The 21,071-nt window shown below is 45.4% G+C and overlaps 1 protein-coding gene across 5 annotated transcripts in view; it reads left to right on the top strand.

Annotated features, from left to right (window-relative positions):
* Positions 1-6,407: 6,407 nt before the first annotated feature.
* The window catches only part of SUGT1 (SGT1 assembly cochaperone of MIS12 kinetochore complex), a 169,270-nt gene continuing 154,606 nt past the window's right edge, over positions 6,408-21,071 (top strand). The window contains exons 1-4 of one of the 5 annotated variants that reach the window (XM_077297292.1): positions 6,408-7,192; positions 7,286-7,431; positions 13,500-13,582; positions 16,796-16,841. In XM_077297292.1, the coding sequence (XP_077153407.1) occupies positions 13,551-13,582; positions 16,796-16,841 (78 nt within the window). In that variant the 5' untranslated portion in view covers positions 6,408-7,192; positions 7,286-7,431; positions 13,500-13,550. Of the gene's footprint in view, positions 7,193-7,269; positions 7,518-13,499; positions 13,583-16,795; positions 16,842-21,071 lie in introns of those variants that run through there. The other 4 variants (XM_077297295.1, XM_077297290.1, XM_077297291.1 and 1 more) reach the window with 4 other exon arrangements.

The raw sequence follows: 21,071 nt of genomic DNA, 5'->3' as shown, positions 1-21,071 counted from the left end.
CCTGTATATAGTATATACCTGTATGTCATCTCCCCTGTATATAGTATATACCTGCTGTGTGTCATGTCCCCTGTATATAGTATATACCTGTATGTCATCTCCTATATATAGTATATACCTGTATGTAATCTCCTCCTGTATATAGTATATACCTGTGTGTCATCTCACCTATATATAGTATATATCTGTGTGTCATCTCCTCCTGTATATAGTATATACCTGTATGTCATCTCCTCCTGTATATACTATATACCTGTAGGTAATCTGCTCCTGTATATAGTATATACCTGTGTGTCATCTCCTTCTGTATATAGTATATACCTGTATGTCATCTCCTGCTGTATGTAGTATGTACCTGTATGTCATCTCCTCCTCTATATAGTATATACCTGTGTGTCATCTCTCCTGTATATAGTATATATCTGTGTGTCATCTCCTCCTGTATATAGTATATACCTGTGTGTCATCTCCCCTGTAAATAGTATATACCTGTGTGTCATCTCCTCCTGTATTAGACCTCGTTCACACGTTATTTGGTCAGTATTTTTACCTCAGTATTTGTAAGCAAAATTGGCAGCCTGATAAATCCCCAGCCAACAGTAAGCCCACCCCCTGGCAGTATATATTAGCTCACACATACACATAATAGACTGGTCATGTGACTGACAGCTGCCGGATTCCTATATGGTACATATCTTGCTCTTGTAGTTTGTCTGCTTATTAATCAGATTTTTATTTTTGAAGGATAATACCAGACTTGTGTGTGTTTTAGGGCGAGTTTCGTGTGTCAAGTTGTGTGTGTTGAGTTGCGTGTGGCGACATGCATGTAGCGACTTTTGTGAGATGAGTTTTGTGTGGCGACATGCGTGTAGCAACTTTTTGTGTGTCGAGTTGCATGTGACAGGTTAGTGTAGCAAGTTGTGTGCGGCAAGTTTTGCGCATGGCGAATTTTGCGCGTGGCGAGTTTTATGTGTGGTGCCTTTTGAGTATGTGCAAGTTTTGTGTGAGGCAACTTTTGCATGTGTTGCAACTTTTGTGCATGTGGCATTTTTTCCGCGTGTGCAAGTTTTGCGTGTGGCGAGTTTTCCATGAGGTGAGTTTTGCACATGTGGCGAGTTTTGCATGTGGAGAGTTTTGCGCGTGGCGAGTTTTGAGCGGCGACTTTTGTGTTTCGACTTTTATGTGGCGAGGTTGGTGTATGTGTGGTGAAATGTGCGCTGAGGGTGGTATATGTGTTCGAGCACGTGGTAGTGTGTGGCGCATTTTGTGTGTGTGTTCATATCCCCGTGGTGGTGTGGTGATTATCCCATGTCGGGGCCCCACCTTAGCAACTGTACAGTATATACTCTTTGGCGCCATCGCTCTCATTCTTTAAGTCCCCCTTGTTCACATCTGGCAGCTGTTAATTTGCCTCCAACACTTTTCCTTTCACTTTTTCCCCATTATGTAGATAGGGGCAAAATTGTTTGGTGAATTGGAAAGCGCGGGGTTAAAATTTCACCTCACAACATAGCCTATGACGCTCTCGGGGTCCAGACGTGTGACTGTGCAAAATTTTGTGCCTGTAGCTGCGACGGTTCAGATGCCAATCCCGGACATACACACACACACACACACACACACACACACACACACACACACACACACACACACACACACACACACACACACATACACACATTCAGCTTTATATATTAGATAAATTATTTTCTGAAAAAAATTGCATGGGATCCCCCAAAATGTTATTAAGCAGCAGAGGGAAAGCAGACAGATGGGAGCAGATGTTTATAGCCCGGGAAGGGGGTGATACCATGGAGCGTCCCAGGCTATTAATAGGAGCTCACAGCTGTATACTTAACTTTGAAAAATGATGTAGGGTCCACCTATAGTTAATAACTAGCAAAGGCTAAGCAGACAGCTGCAGGCTGATATTAATAGGCTAGGAATGGGCCATGGATATTGGCCCCCTCCCAGACTAAAAACATCAGCTCTCAGTTGCCCCATAAATGGTGCATCCATATGATGCGCCAATTCTGGCACTTAACCAGAGAGGTTGATGTCCCCTTTGTATTGGAGACACCCACATTACTAACCCCATAGTATAAAAACCCACACATCCATTCACTGAAGCTAATGTCCCTTTTAAATTAATTAAAATAATGAACAACAATATTCCTCACCTGTCCGAAGTAAAGAGATAATCCATAATGTCCCACGATGATCCTGATGACTTTGAGAGCAGTCACTGATGTGACTGCTCTCAAGGACAGCCAGCTACACACTGAGGGCTCTTTCAGATGTCAGTGTCTCCGGTACGTGTGGTGACAGTTTTCACATATACTGGAGATACTTACACACATAGACCTATTCAAATGAATGGGTCTGTGCACGTGTCAGTGTGTTTCCACAGACTGTGTCCATGCGAAAAACACCCTAACATGTCAATTTTTTAACGGTAGCACTGGCCTCAAAACATCCTGCACATGTGCACAGTGATGACATCTTGCCCTGTGGCCATGGCAAATGGGGTTTATATTTGTGGGGTTGATGTAACCTTTGCATTGTCCAGGGACATCCAACATATGGCTTAGTAATATAAGCTGATAGCCCATATGTGCGGGAAAACTACTGTTTGGGTGCACGGCAGGCCTCAAAAAGGAAAGAGTGACGTTTTGGAACTTAAACTTTGAAAGAATGATATGCGGGTGTCATGTTGCGTTTGGAAAGCCCCTGATAAGGGGAGGTAATCTGCTGAATCTGGTTCTGTCAAATATACCAGATACAATTTCAGATCTACAGGTCAGGTAGCATTTGGGAAGCAATGACCATAACATGGTAAGTTTCAATGTAATTTTCAATCAAACATTCCAGGATCCAAGAAGTATCGTTTCTCCTTTTCGGAGAGTGACATGATAAGCATGTCGAGGTGAGGAAACTTAACCCCTTCATGACCTTGGGATTTTCCGTTTTTCCGTGTTCGTTTTTTGCTCCCCTTCTTCCCAGTCATAACTTTTTTATTTTTACGTCAATATGGCCATGTGAGGGCTAATTTTTTGCAAAACAAGTTGTACTTTTGAACAATGTCATTGGTTTTAGCATGTCGTGTACTAGAAAACGGGAAGAAAATTCCAAGTGCGGTGAAATTGCAAAAAAAGTGCAATCCCACACTTGTTTTTTGATTGTCTTTTTTACTAGGTTCACTAAATGCTTAAACTGACCAGCCAATAAGATTCTCCAGGTCATTACGAGTTCATAGACATCTAACATGCCTAGGTTATCTTTTATAAAATTTACAAAACCACTTTACTGTATGTAAACCATGTCTCATATCCTGTCGGGTTTGTGAAGGAGAAATGAAAAGCCGGCAATTGAATTACCGGCTTTTCTATAGAACACTGCTGCGTATTTCTCGCAAGTCACACTGCTGGTCCGTGTGTAATCCGTATTTTTCTCGCCCCCATAGACTTTCATTGGCAATTTTTTTGCGCATTACGGTGACAAACGCAGCATGCTGCGATTTTGTACGGCCGTAGAAGACCGTATAATACTTATCGGTAAAATACGGCTGATAGGAGCTGGGCCATAGAGAATCATTGGGCCGTGTGTTATGCGTATTTTACGGGTGTATTTTCTGCGCTCATATGTCCATAAAACTCGCCAGTGTGACGCCGGCCTAATACAGACAAACATAATGTTCCTATTCAAAATCGATTGATTGGAAACTATCTGACAGAGAGAGAATAGCAGGGAAGTTTCTCACGACTTGGACTTTTTTTATTCCTACATTATCACCAGCTATCAAAGATAGACTGAGAGCTCAGATGAAGGACCCCAGATGGTATCTCCTTAAGTGCTGGACACATCTCGATTCCATAAAGTCTAGATTTTTATGGAAGCATGCACAGAGGTGGGGGTGTGGGGAATTAAGGGGAGGCACTACAGAATAGGTAGAGCTTAGAGAAGTTTATTGTGGTGACAATAATGTCATATTGAACAGAATGGGAAAGACATCTTGACATGGAGTCTATGACATGTTATTGGGTTGATATGTACTGCTTAATAACAATAAAAGGAGTTTGAAAAAAAAACAGGAATACAGAACTAGAGAGGCAGACCAGCAGGGACTCTTAGGCTACTTTCACACTAGCGTCGTACTCGGCCCATCGCAGAGCGTCGGGCCGACGTACTGACGCTAGCAGTGAATGCGCCGCACAATGGGGGCAGCGGATGCTGTTTTTCCATGCATCCGCTGCCCCATTGTGAGGTGCGGGGAGGTGGGGGCGGAGTTCCGGCCGCGCATGCGCGGTCGGAAATGGCGGTCAGTCGGCGGCAAAAAACGTTACATGGAACGTTTTTTGCAGCCGACGGTCCGCCACAACACGGCGCAACCGTCGCACGACGGTTGCGACGTGTGGCAATGCGTCGCAAATGCGTCGCTAATGTTAGTCAATGGTGAAAAAACGCATCCTGCAAGCACTTTTGCAGGATGCGTTTTTTCGCCAAAACGACGCATTGCAAAAAACGCTAGTGTGAAAGTACCCTTACCCACTCACTATGTTTTCCTTCTGTCACTCCATTATAATCAGACAAAAACAACCAGCCCCTACGTCTAGGAGCCAGAACCATATGGGTTTCTTTAGCAATACAAGAGGCTACTGTCAACAATCAACTAAGGCTACTTTCACACTAGGGTTTTTGGCAGCACGTCACAATGCGTCGTTTAGGAGAAAAAACGCATCCTGCAAAGTTGTCTGCAGGATGCGTTTTTTCCCCATAGACTAACATTACCGACGCATTGCGACGCAGTGCCACACGTCGCAACTGTCGTGCGACAGTTGCGTCGTGTTTTGGCACACCGCCAAAAGTTACATGTAACGTTTTTTTGTGCGTCGGGACCGCCATTTTCGACTGCGCATGCGCGGCCGAATTTCCGCCCCCTCCTCCCGGTACTTTGCAATAGGGCAGCGGATGCGTCTTAAGACTGCTTCCGCTGCCCACGTCGGGCATTTTTGTCACAGTATGCGTCGGTACGTACCGACGCTAGTGTGAAAGCAGCCTAATCGGTACAATTCAACCCCACGTACAGATGACCTGGGAAAGGTCAAATCCACACTCCCCATACAACATACAGCACAGGAGTTCAACACAGCACTCAAGGTCTCATCAGGGATCTTTGTCTAAGGGCTCACACTCAGTTGCGCCGAAACTCGGATGAGTCTCGCATGTTAATACCCAGCGCTGCTGCCGGCACTCAGATCGAAGCATGCGGCCGCAGAGGAATACATGCAGCCGCACGCTCCGCTCCTCTGTGCTAGGTGCAGTGCCGGGTATTGCCGTGCGAGACTCATCCAAGTTTCTCGCAAGTGAGTAGGAGCCCTAACACTAATGGACCCAGTTGCTATGAGCAGATCAAGTCACTTGTGGATCATAGAGGGGCCCATATACAGCACTCACACAGGGGCCCATATACAGCTCTCACACAGGGGCCCATATACAGCTCTTACACAGGAGCCCATATACAGCTCTCACCAAGTGACCACATAAAGCTCTCACACAGGGGCCCATATACAGCTCTCACACAGGGGCCCATATACAGCTCTTACACAGGGGCCCATATACAGCTCTCACCAAGTGACCACATAAAGCTCTCACACAGGGGCCCATATACAGCTCTCACACTGGGGCCCATATACAGCTCTTACACAGGGGCCCATATACAGCTCTTACACAGGGGCCCATATACAGCTCTTACACAGGGGCCCATATACAGCTCTCACCAAGTGACCACATAAAGCTCTCACTCAGGGGCCTATATACAGCTCTCACATGGGCTCATATAGAGCTCTCACACAGTGGCTCATATACAGCTCTCATACAGGGGCCCATATACAACTCTCACACAGGGGCTCATATACAGCTCTCACACAGGGGCTCATATACAGCTCTTACACAGGGGCTCATATACAGCTCTTACACAGGGGCCTATATACAGCTTTCACACAGGGGCCCATATACAGCTCTTACACGGGCCATATACAGCTCTTACATAGGGGCCCATATATAGCTCTCACACAGTGGCCCATATACAGCTCTCACACAGGGACCCATATACAGCTCTCACACGGGCCCATATACAGCTCTTACACAGGGGCCCATATACAGCTCTTACACAGGGGCCCATATACAGCTCTTACACGGGCCATATACAGCTCTTACACAGGGGCCCATATATAGCTCTCACACAGGGACCCATATACAGCTCTCACACAGGGGCTTATATACAGCTCTTACACAGGGGCCCATATACAGCTCTCATACAGGGGCCCATACACAGCTCTCACACAGGGGCTCATATACGGCTCTCACCAAGTGACCACATAAAGCTCTCACACGGGGGCTCATATAGAGCTCTCAAACAAGGGCCTATATACAGCTCTCACACGGGCTCATATAGAGCTCTCACACAGGGGCTCATATACAGCTCTTACACAGGGGCTCATATACAGCTCTTACACAGGGGCCCATATACAGCTCTCACACAGGGGCCCATATACAGCTCTTACACGGGCCATATACAGCTCTCACACAGGGGCCCATATACAGCTCTCACACAGGGGCCCATATACAGCTCTTACACAGGGGCTCATATACAGCTCTTACACAGGGGCCCATATACAGCTCTTACACAGGGGCCCATATACAGCTCTCACACAGGGGCTCATATACAGCTCTCACACAGGGGCCCATATACAGCTCTCACACAGGGGCTCATATACAGCTCTTACACAGGGGCCCATATAGAGCTCTCACACAGGGGCCCATATAGAGCTCTTACACAGGGGCCCATATACAGCTCTCACACAGGGGCTCATATACAGCTCTGACACAGGGGCCCATATAGAGCTCTCACACAGGGACCCATATACAGCTCTCACCAAGTGACCACATAAAGCTCTCACTCAGGGGCCTATATACAGCTCTCACACAGAGGCCCATATAGAGCTCCCACACAGGGGCCCATAGACAGCTCCCACACAGGGGCCCATATACAGCTCTCACACAGGGGCCCATAGACAGCTCTCACACAGGGGCTCATAGACAGCTCTCACACAGGAGCCATATACAGCTCTCACACAGGGGCTCATATACAGCTCTCAGACAAGGTCTCATTACTGAGCAGCTTCACCATTCGGTAATAGCTACTGGCGGCCATTAACAGCTTTATTGACAGGTTACAACTACAGGCAGTTTTCATTTTTTTATTGTTTCAAAATTCGCTTTGCAGTATCGGTATTTGTTATTCGTCCTCCTGTTTTTCGCCCTAACACAAGACTCGGGAGCACAATACACGATTCCTCCTCCAGACCCGGCGGTGTCGCTGTCGCTTCCTCCGGAGCCGCTCTGTGCTCTCACTGCTCGCTGACAACTGTAGTAAGTGCCCGGCGAATCCAGAACTTTCCTGGCAGAGAGCGTCCGTAATCGGTACAGAGGTGGGAACCGGGCTGTGGCGGGTGCAGGTGGGCATATTCTGGTTGTAGCAGGCACGGGTGGGTATATTTGGGCTGTAGTGGGTACAGATGGGAATACTAGGCCTGTGGCCGAGCAAAAGTGGTCATATTGGGGCAGTAGTCAGGCACAGGTGGGCATGTTGGGGCAGTAGTCAGGCACAGGTGGTGATATTGGGGCAGTAGTCAGGCACAGGTGGTGATATTGGGGCAGTAGTCAGGCACAGGTGGGCGTATTGGGGCAGTAGTCAGGCACAGGTGGTGATATTGGGGCAGTAGTCAGGCACAGGTGGGCGTATTGGGGCAGTAGTCAGGCACAGGTGGTGATATTGGGGCAGTAGTCAGGCACAGGTGGGCGTATTGGGGCAGTAGTCAGGCACAGGTGGTGATATCGGGGCAGTAGTCAGGCACAGGTGGTGATATCGGGGCAGTAGTCAGGCACAGGTGGGCATGTTGGGGCAGTAGTCAGGCACAGGTGGGCGTATTGGGGCAGTAGTCAGGCACAGGTGGTGATATTGGGGCAGTAGTCAGGCACAGGTGGGCGTATTGGGGCAGTAGTCAGGCACAGGTGGTGATATCGGGGCAGTAGTCAGGCACAGGTGGTGATATCGGGGCAGTAGTCAGGCACAGGTGGTGATATTGGGGCAGTAGTCAGGCACAGGTGGGCATGTTGGGGCAGTAGTCAGGCACAGGTGGGCATGTTGGGGCAGTAGTCAGGCACAGGTGGTGATATTGGGGCAGTAGTCAGGCACAGGTGGTGATATTGGGGCAGTAGTCAGGCACAGGTGGGCGTATTGGGGCAGTAGTCAGGCACAGGTGGTGATATCGGGGCAGTAGTAAGGCACAGGTGGGCTTATTCGGGCTGTTGCCAGGCACAGTGATTTGGCCTGTAGTGGGTACAGGTTGGTGTCAGCACCTGGCAGCAGGAAGGATGTGAGCAGCCCGCTGTTCCGTGCATTGTAATGTACAGGAAGATGATCAGTAACTGTCAGTAGTTATAGAACTAAAAGTCCCAGCATGCGAGGTTTTATTGCTGTGGTTTTGTGCTGTTTACTGTCCTGCCTGCTACATTGTTGTGCTCATGGTTTACATCGCTGTGTGTAATAAATGTCATAGAGATGTAAGGACGCAGTGCGATGCAGTGCGCTCCAGTCACTGTTGCAGTGTAGTTTTCATTCACATGAAGAGCCAGAATCCCACATCACCTGAACATGACAGCAGCGAGCGCAGACAGACTGACAGAATGGATGCCTGTGGATGGAGAGGACAGTAGCGGAGCCTGACTGACAGCAGCCACAGGAGACACTAGTGACGGATGGAAAAATGCCAGTGCCACCCAACAGACGGACACCAGCCATGCAAGATGGCATAAGTTCACTAGTGACACTAGATAGGAGGACACACACCAGCACCAAGAAGAGATTTCTCGACCCCCATAATGCCTGACAGAGCGATGGAAGGACCCTAGTGACACCTGGCAGAGACCACTGACGTATGATGGGATGTGGTCGCGTTTGTGTCCATCTTGGGTGCTCGTCCTAGGATACGCTCTGTACTAACACATCTGTACCGCAGAAGGAAATGTACAGAGAGGAATGTCCTAGGATGACACAGGGGTGTTATACGCCAGGTATATCACAAAGTAATTAAAAATGACTAAGGGTATGTGTCCACGTTCAGGAAACGCTGCGTTTTTGATGCAGCGTTGAGCAGCATGCATAAAAAACGCAGCGTCCAGATGTTACAGCAATAGTGGAGGGGATTTCATGAAATCCTGTCTCCACTATGCAGTAAAAGACGCATGCGGCACACCCGAGAAAACTCACATGCAGTGCGTCTTTTAAAGGGCCACTGTCACCCCCCTCCAGCCGTTATAAACTAAAAGAGCCACCTTGTGCAGCAGCAATGCTGCATTCTAACAAGCTGGCTCTTTTAGTTTTAGGTTCAAGTATACCCCAAATAAAACGTTTTTATACTTAGCCACAATTCCTGTCTCTAGCCACGTAGGCGGGTCCTCACTCCCCAGCTTGGCCAGCTCCTCTGCCGTCACTCCAATCTTCCTGCGCTTTCGGCGCCGCCCTCTCAGCGCTGTTTCGGTTCAAAACCGGCGCCTGCGCTGTGTACTGCTGTGCTGCGCAGACGCAGTAAGTTCTGGCCGTCTGACGTTCCTGCCAGGCTTGCACACTGCGCCTGCGCGGGCATTGCGGCCAGCCACCTTTGGAATCCCCGCCCCGCTCTGTGTTATGCATTATGCACAGTGCGGGGCGGGGATTCCAAAGGTTCCGACAAAAGAAAAAATCCAGCTCACCATAGTTGTAGTCCCTGGAGGCTCGGAGCACGGAAACACTGTGTCAAGGCGTGAGGAATGCAGGAAATAGAAAAAAATCCAGCTCAACACTATCTACGCGTTTCTGGTGACATAGCACCCTTAGTCATGACTAAGGGTGCTATGTCACCAGAAACGCGTAGATAGTGTTTTTAATTATATTGTGCTGTTGTTTTATCCTCTATTTTTTGATATGAAGTGAATAAAGTACCAAGACTTTGCTTTTTCACCACCTCGTTGAGCTGGATTTTTTTCTATTTCCTGCATTCCAAAGGTTCCACCTATACAGAATATTCCGTGTAATGGCTGATACCAGAGAACAAAAGACATCCACAGAACACCAGGATGGATCGCTGCACAGCAAATAGCTGTAGGACCTGCGATGGCGTCACTGCCATGTGACTGCCCTAATCACATGGCAGTGACGTCATCGCAGGTCCTACAGCTATTTGTGTATTTTTGTGCTGAGGGGGCGGCGCCGAAAGCGCAGGAAGATGTGAGTGACGGCAGAGGAGCTGGCCAAGCTGGGGAGTGAGGACCCGCCTACCTGGCTAGAGACAGGAATTGTGGCTAAGTATAAAAACGCTTTATTTGGGGTATACTTGAACCTAAAACTTAAAGAGCCACCTTGTTAGAATGCAGCATTACTGCTGCACAAGGTGGCTCTTTTAGTTTATAACGGCTGGAGGGGGTGACAGTGGCCCTTTAAGGGTATGTGTCCACGTTCAGGATTTGGTTAGGATTTTTCATCAGTATTTGTAAGCCAAAACCAGGAGTGGGTGATAAATGCAGAAGTGGTGCATATGTTTCTATTATACTTTTCCTCTGATTGTTCCACTCCCGGTTTTGGCGTACAAATACTGATGGAAAATCCTGACCAAATCCTGATGCAATCCTGAACGTGGAGACATACCCTTAGAGGAAAAGTTTTAATAGAAACATATGCATCACTTCTGCATTTATCACCCACTCCTGGTTTTGGCTTACAAATACTGATGTAAAATCCTGACCAAATCCTGATGCAATCCTGAACGTGGACACATACCCTTAGAACACAGCATGTCCTTAGGGTACTGTCACACAGTGCCATTTTGATCGCTACGACGGCACGATCCGTGACGTCGCAGCGATCGTATGATTATCGCTCCAGCGTCGTAGACTGCGGTCACACGTTGCAATCACGGCGCTGGAGCGATGCCGAAGTCCCCGGGTAACCAGGGTAAACATCGGGTCACTAAGCGCAGGGCCGCGCTTAGTAACCCGATGTTTACCCTGGTTACCAGCGTAAACGTAAAAAAAACAAACAGTACATACTTACATTCCGGTGTCTGTCCTCCGGCGTCTCAGCTTCTCTGCACTGTGTAAGCACAGCGGCCGGAAAGCAGAGCGGTGACATCAGACGTCACCGCTGTGCTCGCTTTCTGGCTGGCCGGCGCTCACAGTGCAGAGAAGCTGAGACGCCGGAGGACAGACACCGGAATGTGAGTATGTACTGTTTGTTTTTTTTACGTTTACGCTGGTAACCAGGGTAAACATCGGGTTACTAAGCGCGGCCCTGCACTTAGTTACCCGATGTTTACCCTGGTTACAAGCGAACACATCGCTGGATCGCTGTCACACACAACGATCCAGCGATGTCAGCGGGAGATCAAGCGACGAAAGAAAGTTCCAAACGATCTGCTACGACGTACGATTCTCAGCAGGATCCCTGATCGCTGCTGCGTGTCAGACACTGCGATATCGTAACGATATCGCTAGAACGTCACGAATCGTACCGTCGTAGCGATCAAAATGGCACTGTGTGACAGTACCCTTACATTGCAGAAAAAACTCAAGGACAATGCAGGTGACCTGCCAGTGACCTCAGGTGCAGATTTGGTCAGGATTTTACCTGCATAAAATCCTGACCAATTCCTGAAGCAATCCTGAACGTGGACACATACCCTAATAGATGAGTGCAGTACCATAAGGCTGTGTGCACACGTAGCAGATTTTTTGCGTTTTTTTCGCGGTTTTTCGCTATAAAAACGCTATAAAACCGCAAAAAAAAAAGCTAACATTAAGCATCCTATGTAACAGAATGAAATCCGCATTTTTTGTGCACATGCTGCATTTTTTTCCTGAGCAGAATCGCAATCCAGAAAAAAACGCAGCATGTTCATTAAAATTGCGGAATCGCGGCGATTCTGCACACATAGGAGTGCATTGATCTGCTTACTTCCCGCACGGGGCTGTGCACACCATGCGGGAAGTAAGCAGATCATGTGCGGTTGGTACCCAGGGTGGAGGAGAGGAGACTCTCCTCCATGGACTGGGCACCATATAAGTGGTAAAAAAAAAAAGAATTAAAATAAAAAATAGCGATATACTCACCCTCTGGCGGCCCGACCTTCTTCAGCGGCTTCCGAGGTGTGTGTGAAGGACCTGCGATGACGTCGCGGTCACGTGACCCGCGGTCACGTGACCGCTACGTCAATGGAAGGTCCTGAACACACAGCATTAGGAACGGACGCCGCTGAGGTGAGTATAACCTTTTTTTTTTAATTTTTTTTATTATTTTTAACATTTTATCTTTTACTATAGATGCTGCATAGGCTGCATCTATAGTAAAAAGTTGGTCACACTTGTCAAACACTATGTTTGACAAGTGTGACCAACCTGTCAAACAGTTTTCCAAGCGATGCTACAGATCGCTTGGAAAACACTAGCATTCTGCAAGCTAATTATGCTTGCAAAATGCTAGTTTTCTGCGGGTATATGCATGCTAATTCTGCATGCGATATACCCGCGGCAGGAGGCGCAGAATTGCCGCGGAAATTTCCGCGGAAATTCTGCAACGTGTGAACTTAGCCTTAGGGTATGTGTCCACGTTCAGGATTGCATCAGGATTTGGTCAGGATTTTGTCAGGATTTTTCATCAGTATTTGTAAGCCAAAACCAGGAGTGGAACAGTTAGAGGAAAAGTATAATAGAAACATATGCACCACTTCTGTATTTATCACCCACTCCTGGTTTTGGCTTACAAATACTGATGTAAAATCCTGACCAAATCCTGATGCAATCCTGAACGTGGACGTCATGTGGCTCCCGTTCGATGCCTTGCTGGTCCTCGGATCCAGCAATGACTCCGCTGCAGCTGTCACGTGTCAGCACGTCACATCATTGATGAAGGCCGGTAAACAGAACAGCAGGGACAAGTTTTTGTTTGGATCAGTATGGGAATGGTAAGGCTGTGATACCCCCTTAGCGTGCACCCCAGAAAGCTGCTGACATACAAGCCTCGTATGTCCATAGGAATTCTTTAATATAAATGAGGGCAGACGTTTCTTTTATCTTTCTGTTGACTGAAATGTATTTGCTGAAAAGAATAAAGTATAGAAAAGTGTAATTGTCTCCACTTTTCTATAAAAACGGCATCCTGTACAATGAAAAGTCTAGTTCACCTTTGGAGCCTATAGGTGATCAATGCCGTTGCATTTGGCGGCCTCTGCTTAGTATATATGTCTGGAGCTTTACCTATATATATGTTAAACAGACGCTTAAACCTGATCTGAACCAAGCCCAAGGTCAGTATGACTCCTTTTCTTTTGTAGGGACATTGTGCTCTGTCTATAATAAAATCATGGTGTGGATAACCCTTTAATCCTCATTTTTGTTTGTGTCCACAGTGTTTGGGTGCCGTAATTGTACCGAATCTGGTATCCGAGGGATCAGGCACAATGACAGAAGCTGCAGGCTCTCAGGATGCACAGTGAGTATTTCTGCTTTACTTCCATTAAAAGAGAACCTGAGCCCTGGCACATGTGGTCCAATCGGTGGGCAACTCTATATACCGAGGACCAGGTCACAGCTAGTCAGACAGGCAGGTCCCTCTGCTTCTCCTGGCCCCCTGCCTCAGATTGATTCTTTATCTGCCTATACCTGCGTCTTTTGCTTGTCATAAGGATGTTTGGCTTTTCTGTGGAGCTGAATGAATGAACCATGGAAACCATAGTAAACAGTAAGGTCCATGAAGCCATTTTATTTATTAGCTGGGACTAACAGGAAGAGTAGCCAATAATTTATATACCCACCATTTACCTGCTGGAGCCTGTTTTATGGAGCTATAGGCACCGTATGCTTCTGTAGTCTCCCCTCGTACCACTTGTGTAAGGCTCTATCCATATGTGTCAGGACTCTGGACACTCGGCTAATCTGACTGACAGGGATTGTTCACATTGGGTGTCTTTGCACATCTCGGGAAGTTTGGGGTATTTCTGGATGTTTATTTCCGTTCCATATGTATGGTGCTATATATTATTCTTTACTGAAGTTTTCTCTAGCTCTGTAGAATACATAAATGATAGGAATCCTCCATAACAAAACCCCCCAGCTCAGTATTCTGTGGGTACTATGCGCTACAAACTATACCTGACCTATCAAGGCATTGACACCAATAGACTTCTGAAAGGGTCAAGTTAAAGATGACACATTTCCTTTGTATTTTAGGCAAAAAAATATATATATTTTCATATTTTACATCTTAAAAATTACAAAAAGGAAAATGGGACAATGCAAAACTTTGGGCACTCTGCATGGTTAGTACCTAGTATTCACCCCTTTTTGAAAGTATCACAGCTTGTAAATGCTTTTTGTAGCCAGCCAAGAGACTTTCAATTCTTGTTTGAGAGCCGTATTTACGGCTGTGAAAAAATATTGAGCTTGCTTGATATTTTTCACGGCTTACGGACACAGACACCATAGTAATTCAATGGGGCCGCAAAAACAACGGATGGTTGTTTTTGCTGTGCACCGTGACTTCCAGTTTTGCGGACCACCGTTTTTTTTTCCCAATACTTTAACCATAGTATTGCAAACCTGAAAAACGGCGATCCGCAAGTTTTTTTGCTGTCCGTTATTGCGGCAGACCGTGAAAATGGCTGCAATACAGCCCTCAAAAAAGGCCTGCAATAACTGGCTGCAAAAAACCCGGTAAGTGTAAAAGAAGCCTTAGGTTTGGGATTAGGGTTAGGTTTGTGGTTAGGATTAGGATTAGGGCTGTGTTGGGGTTAGGTTTGTGGTTAGGGTTATGGAAAGGGGTGTGTTGGGGTTAGGGTTGGAGTTAGAATTGGGGGTTTCCACTGTTTAGGTACATCAGGGGGTCTCCAAACACGACATGGCTCCACCATTGATTCCAGCCAATTTTGCGTTGAAAAAGTCAAATGGTGCTCTCTCCCTTCTGAGCTCTTCTGTGCACCCAAACAGTGGTCCCCCCACATATCGGGCTTCAGCGTACTCAGGACAAATTGGACAACAACTTTTGGGGTCCAGTTTCTCCTGCTACTCTTGGGAAAATAAAAAAAAATTGAGGGCTAAAAAATCATTTTCTGGAAAAAAAAAAGATTTTTTATTTTCAAGGCTCTGCGTTATAAACTTCTGTGAAGCACTTGGGCATTCAAAGTTCTCACCACACATCTAGATAAGTTCCTTGGGGGGTCTAGTTTACAAAATGGGGTCACTTGTGGGGGGTTTCTACTGTTTAGGTACATCAGGGGCTCTGCAAGGGCAACATGACGCCCGCAGATCGTTCCACCAAAGTCTGCATTTTAAAACATCACTACTTCCCTTCCAAGCCCCGCTGTGTGCCCAAACATTGGTCTCCTCCATATATGGGGTATCGGCATTCTCAGAACAAATTGCACAACATCTTTTGTGGTCTAATTTCTTCTATTACCATTGTGAAAATAAAAATTTGGTGGCAAAAAGATCATTTTTGTGGAAAAAAAAAAAAACAAAGATTTTTTTCACGGCTCTACGGTATAAACTTCTGTGAAGCACTTGGGGGTTCAAAGTGCTCACCACACATCTAGATAAGTTCCTTAAGGGGTCTAGTTTCCAAAATGGTGTCACTTGTTGGGGGTTTCCACTGTTTAGGCACAACAGGGGCTCTCCAAACGTGACATGGCGTCCGATCTCAATTCCAGCCAATTCTGCATTGAAAAAGTCAAACGGCACTCCCAAACAGTGGTTTACCCCCACATATGGGGTATCGGCGTATTCAGGAGAAATTACACAACGAATTTTGTGGTTTATTTTCTCTTTTTACACTTGTGAAAATAAAAAAAAATGGTTCTGAAGTAAAATGTTAGTAAAAAAAAAGTTAAATGTTGTTTTTTTCCTTCTACATTGCTTCAGTTCCTGTGAAGCACTTAAGGGGTTAATAAAATTCTTGAATGTGGTTTTGAGCACCTTGAGGGGTGTAGTTTTTAGAATGGTGTCACTTTTGGGTATTTTCTGTCATGAACACCCCTCAAAGTAACTTTAAATGTGAGATGGTCCCTAAAAAAAAAAAATGGTTTTGTAAATTTTGTTGTAAAAATGAGAAATCGCTGGTCAACTTTTTAACCCATAAAAATTCAAAGTTTGAAAATTGCAAAATTTTAAACATTTTCGCCATATTTCCTTTTCTTCATAAATAAATGCAAGTAATATCGAAGAAATTTTACCACTAACATGAGGTACAATATGTCACGAAAAAACAGTCCCAGAATCAGCGGGATCCGTTAAAGCGTTCCAAAGTTATAACCTCATAAAGTGACAGTGGTCATAATTGTAAAAATTGGCTTAGTCATTAAGTACCAAATTGGGCCTGTCACTAAGGGATTAGCTGTTCACAATAACAGTAATTTTGACCAGGGGTGCCCAAGCTTGTAAACCAGCCTAGAGCTGGCATTAGGAGTAGATGGGTTTGGCACATCTTGCTAGAAGATAGCCATTTATTCACATTGTTCATTACTGTGGTAAATTTGGTGCACTGCCTTGTCTAAGTTTACCCTGTCTTAATATTCGACAGCACTAGTAATGTCTTACGCTGATACCCAGACCAAAGATGGAGGAAAATCTGATGCAGCTCGCGTGTACAGGTCTATCTGAATTTAGATATGATTCATGTTATATTTATTACTTTATCTTTTTACATCTGCAGGTTTTCTGATAGTTACATTACTGAGAATCCACAAAGATCATTAGAGGTAAGGTCTTAAGCTTTTTGGTCTATAGGGGTGATCAATCCTAAGGCAAAATTTCTGGTGACACTTTTATAAAATTGTTAGCTTGTGTAAAATAATATGGGGCTAAAGGAGAAAAGGTGAGGTGTGAGAGAAAGTATTCAAAGTAGTAATATAAAATTGAGCATAAAATGTTATCTTTCCTGTATAGCATGAAAGTGCAAACGTTTAAGGCAGCTATAAAACAAAATGCTCCAAAGGAAGAATGGTTTAAACAATAGAAGTGTTAATAGTTTATTTTTTTTTATAATTTAACAAAATTTAAAGTGAATGAACAAAAAAAGATCTAAATAAAATCTCTTTATGCCTTCAAAACAGTGTTAGAGAATCAATTATTCTAGGTACACTCGCGCACAGAGTTTGAAGGAACTCAGAAGGGAGGTTATTCCAAACATCACAACCACAGATCTTCTCTTCTTGTAATACAACATAAGGCCAGTCTCACACGTCCAGATAATTCCGGTACCGGAGTTATCCGTGTCTGTGTGCTCACGTGGCACATCAGTGTGGCACACATGCGGCAGCCGTGTGCCGCCTGAGGACCGCACGGACCGTGCAGGAGAGACAGCGCTACAGTAAGCGCTGTCCCCAGCGTGTGGTGCTGAAGCCGGCATTCATCCCTTCTGTCCTGCTCTGCTGAAAGCAGCGCTAGCAGGTGAGAAGGGATGAAAGATCAAGTTTTTTTTGTTCAAAATAAAGTTTGGGGTCACCTCCCGCGTCCCACCCCTCCCCACCCCCTGTGCGCCCGCCCGCTTGCAGAGAAATACTCACCCAGCTCCCGCGATGCCTCCTCTCTGCCGGCGCTGAGAGGAGGCATCGCGGGAGCTGGGTGAGTCTTCCTCTGCAAGCAGGCGGGCGCACAGGGGGTGGGGAGGGGTGGGACACGGGAGGTGACCCCAAGCTGTATTTTGAACAAAAAAAAACTTGATCTTTCATCCCTTCTCTCCTGCTAGCACTGCTTTCAGCCGAACAGGACAGAAGGGATGAATACTGGCTTTAGCACCACACGCAGGGGACAGCGCTTAACTGTAGCGCTGTTTCTCATGCGGCGGTACGTGCACACGGAGGAGAGTGCACACTGTTCTCCGTGTGCATGTGTGCGGGACGTTTTGCGGACCGTGCTGCCAGAGAAACACAAACATGTCTCCGTGTTTTACACACGGTCCGTGAAAACACGCAGGCATGTGAATAGACCCATTCATTTGAATGGGTCTACGTGTGCCAGTGTCTCCTGTACGTGAGAAAGCTGTCACTACACGTACCGGAGCCACTGACGTGTGAAACCGGCCTAATGTGAAGATCATTGATCTGTGGAGCATGCTCAGGATAGTTAATGATATTGGTTGCATGTTTGGGGTTGATGTCCTGAAGCAGAATAAATCTGGACACACACACACACACACACACACACACACACACACACACACACACACACACACTCACACACTCACACTCTTCAAGAACTATATGTATTTTTAAATCAAACTGCACCTGCTGATAATCGTTTTCTGAAAATAAAGCCTCTTTCACTATGTTTTCTGTCCTCTGAAATGACTTGTCTGTTGTCCTCCCCTCATCCTCTCACTGGCATTTCACCACTGGAAGCTGGCTGTTGGCAGATCTTGATTTTTAGCGTTCTCCACCACCATAGATATAGGAATAGCAGATATGTTATCAGATTACACAGTATAAACTGCATATCTGATTAACCCTTTGCCAAAATTGGATGTTCAGTTACATCCTATGTGGCTCCCTGAATTTACTGTGCGCTGCCAAGCCCACATCTTTCCGTGCAGATTTTTTTTAATCGCTTTTCAGTACATCACATGATATGAACTTTATCATTTAAAAGTACAACTCGTTTAAAAAAAAAAATAACAAGCACTCGTATGGCATGTTGACCTAAAATAATAAATATGCCTCTTGGAAGAATTGGCGACAAAGACAGAAAGTAGCCATGGATGCGAAGGGGTTAAATGGATCTTAGATCTCATCATGTATTTAAAAATTGCTGTATAAGTCTCTATTTTTATAAAGTATTCAGCCCAATACAGGATGATTCACTCGCTACTTTACCCGGAAAAATTGCAGTAACTTCTAAAAGTGGTTGTCTATCGTACTGAAATTTGGGCTGTACATAGTTTGTTTAATGAGAAACTAATGTTTTAAAGCAGATGTTGAAATTGTCCACCGTTCGTATCCAAGCACCCTTGCACGCACCATTCCATATTGTTGAATGTATTCCACAGGAATTCTGGGGTCTTAGCCTGAATTTTTCGCTGTATGTTCTTTCGAAGTGCCTGTAATGCCCGTGGCTTATTACTCCACACCCTATCGTTCACGTGGACCCAAAGAAAAAAAAAATCCAAAAGCAAATCAGGCGATCATGGTGGCCACAGTCCCTTGGAGACTATTGTGTAATTTTTCGGGATGAAGTGGTGACTCGTGAAGCGCGTGTGGATTGTTAGCTGCCCAAATCCGTGTGTTTTGTGAATTGAAAAAAGAGAGAAAAGCCAATGCATAAATGTGTGCACACCTGCTACAAGATGAAAGAAGTATCAAAATTTTATTGTAAACATACAAGGACACATATATCACATAAAACCATTTAAAAACATGAAATCAGTGCAAAAGCACCGAAGAGTATAAGCCTACCCTAAGCATAGATGACCTGTGAGCCACACACTCTAGTGTGATGTAGATCTGCAGATAAAAGTGAAAAAGCTGCAGAGGATCCAATTCAATTGCAGAATCCAGAGGAGTGAGGGGAGGGAGAAGGGTGTGGGAGGATCCCATGCGTATCGCTGCTGCTGGGCAGCTTCGTCAGGGAAGCTTTTGCACTGATTTCATTTATGGCAGTCTGCCAATTATTGCCTTTAAACCTTATTAAGGATATGCTCCATTTGTTTGGTATATCCTTTGCATATCCTTTTTGCTCCAATAGGGCTCATACTCATCTGGGTGTTGCCGTATAGGTACTATGGTTATTTGCTTCAGACAAGTTGTGGGGACACCCTCATTTTGTCTTCAAATACAGGATTCAATCCTCCAATTGACTACATACAGGCTTCTAGGTCTTACCTACTATTATTGGATATATATGTATATAGGTTGCTGTGTTTTGTATTATAACAGATTGATGCAATTTTCTTGCCTGTAGTAGTCTTATATGGGCCCAGATTTACAGTGTTTATATATAGAGGAGTATATTTGATTACACCTGATGGGGAAGGGTGTTTTGATGTCATGTTTTTAAATGGTTTTATGTGATATATGTGTCCTTGTATGTTTACAATAAAATTTTGATACTTCTTTCATCTTATAGTGTGCACATTTATGCATTGGCTTTTCTCTTTTTTCTGATATTGGCATTCTCCATGCATGTTGTAGCACCCTGATCTACGGTTTATTATTAGTTTTTAGAGATTTAATATATATTTATAGCATTTTGTGAGGTGGTGCACCTAATACCTTACCTATTGTGAATTGATGTAGTCACAGAGGTAAAAAACCAGGCTTCGCCAGTGTACCACGTATAGTCCAATGTGTTTTCTTTTTCATCAGTTAAGGTTTGGATCTGCTGATAATAACAAATTCTTGTCTCTTGATCTGGTCCTTACAATTCCTGAACGACAGTGACTCTGTACAGGTGAACACGACCTTTCTTGGCCGCTCGCTGACATGAGGAATACGACATGCCTGGCTCCTGGAAAAGCCTGTGCAAAGATTTGTGTTGTGATGCCAGAAGTCAATGATTTATACCTTGAATTGTTTCCTCAGACATGTCCGGACCTCCTCCATCATGCCTAGCCAGTAATGTTCCTGTACGTTCCAGCTTATTCACCAATTCAGAATACATGGTTTGGATGGCGGGTTTTGACCAACAGTCTTCTTTAGAAGCTTATTATGGCACCCGGACTCAGTTTTCACAATGAAAACGCACTCCTCCAAACTGTATCGGTATATTGTTAACAAATGAAGAAGGAATTTGACTGGAGTGAAATGCAAGCACCACATAAACTACCGCCACGCAGAAAGACGTGTAGTAAGTCTATCTCGTAGTGGAGACAACTGGTGGGGCGGTTGGGAAGACCACTCTGCATATGGATGTTTTTCTTCACTTTTGCTATGGTTCATTCACTCTCATTTCTCATGAACCAATGTATGTGCAGTCCAAATTTCGGCTCGGTCATC

This window comes from Ranitomeya variabilis, chromosome 3, assembly GCF_051348905.1.
Source record: "Ranitomeya variabilis isolate aRanVar5 chromosome 3, aRanVar5.hap1, whole genome shotgun sequence".
NCBI lineage: Eukaryota > Metazoa > Chordata > Amphibia > Anura > Dendrobatidae > Ranitomeya > Ranitomeya variabilis.
Note: the sequence above shows the minus strand (reverse complement) of the source record. Positions and strands in the feature narration are given on the sequence as shown.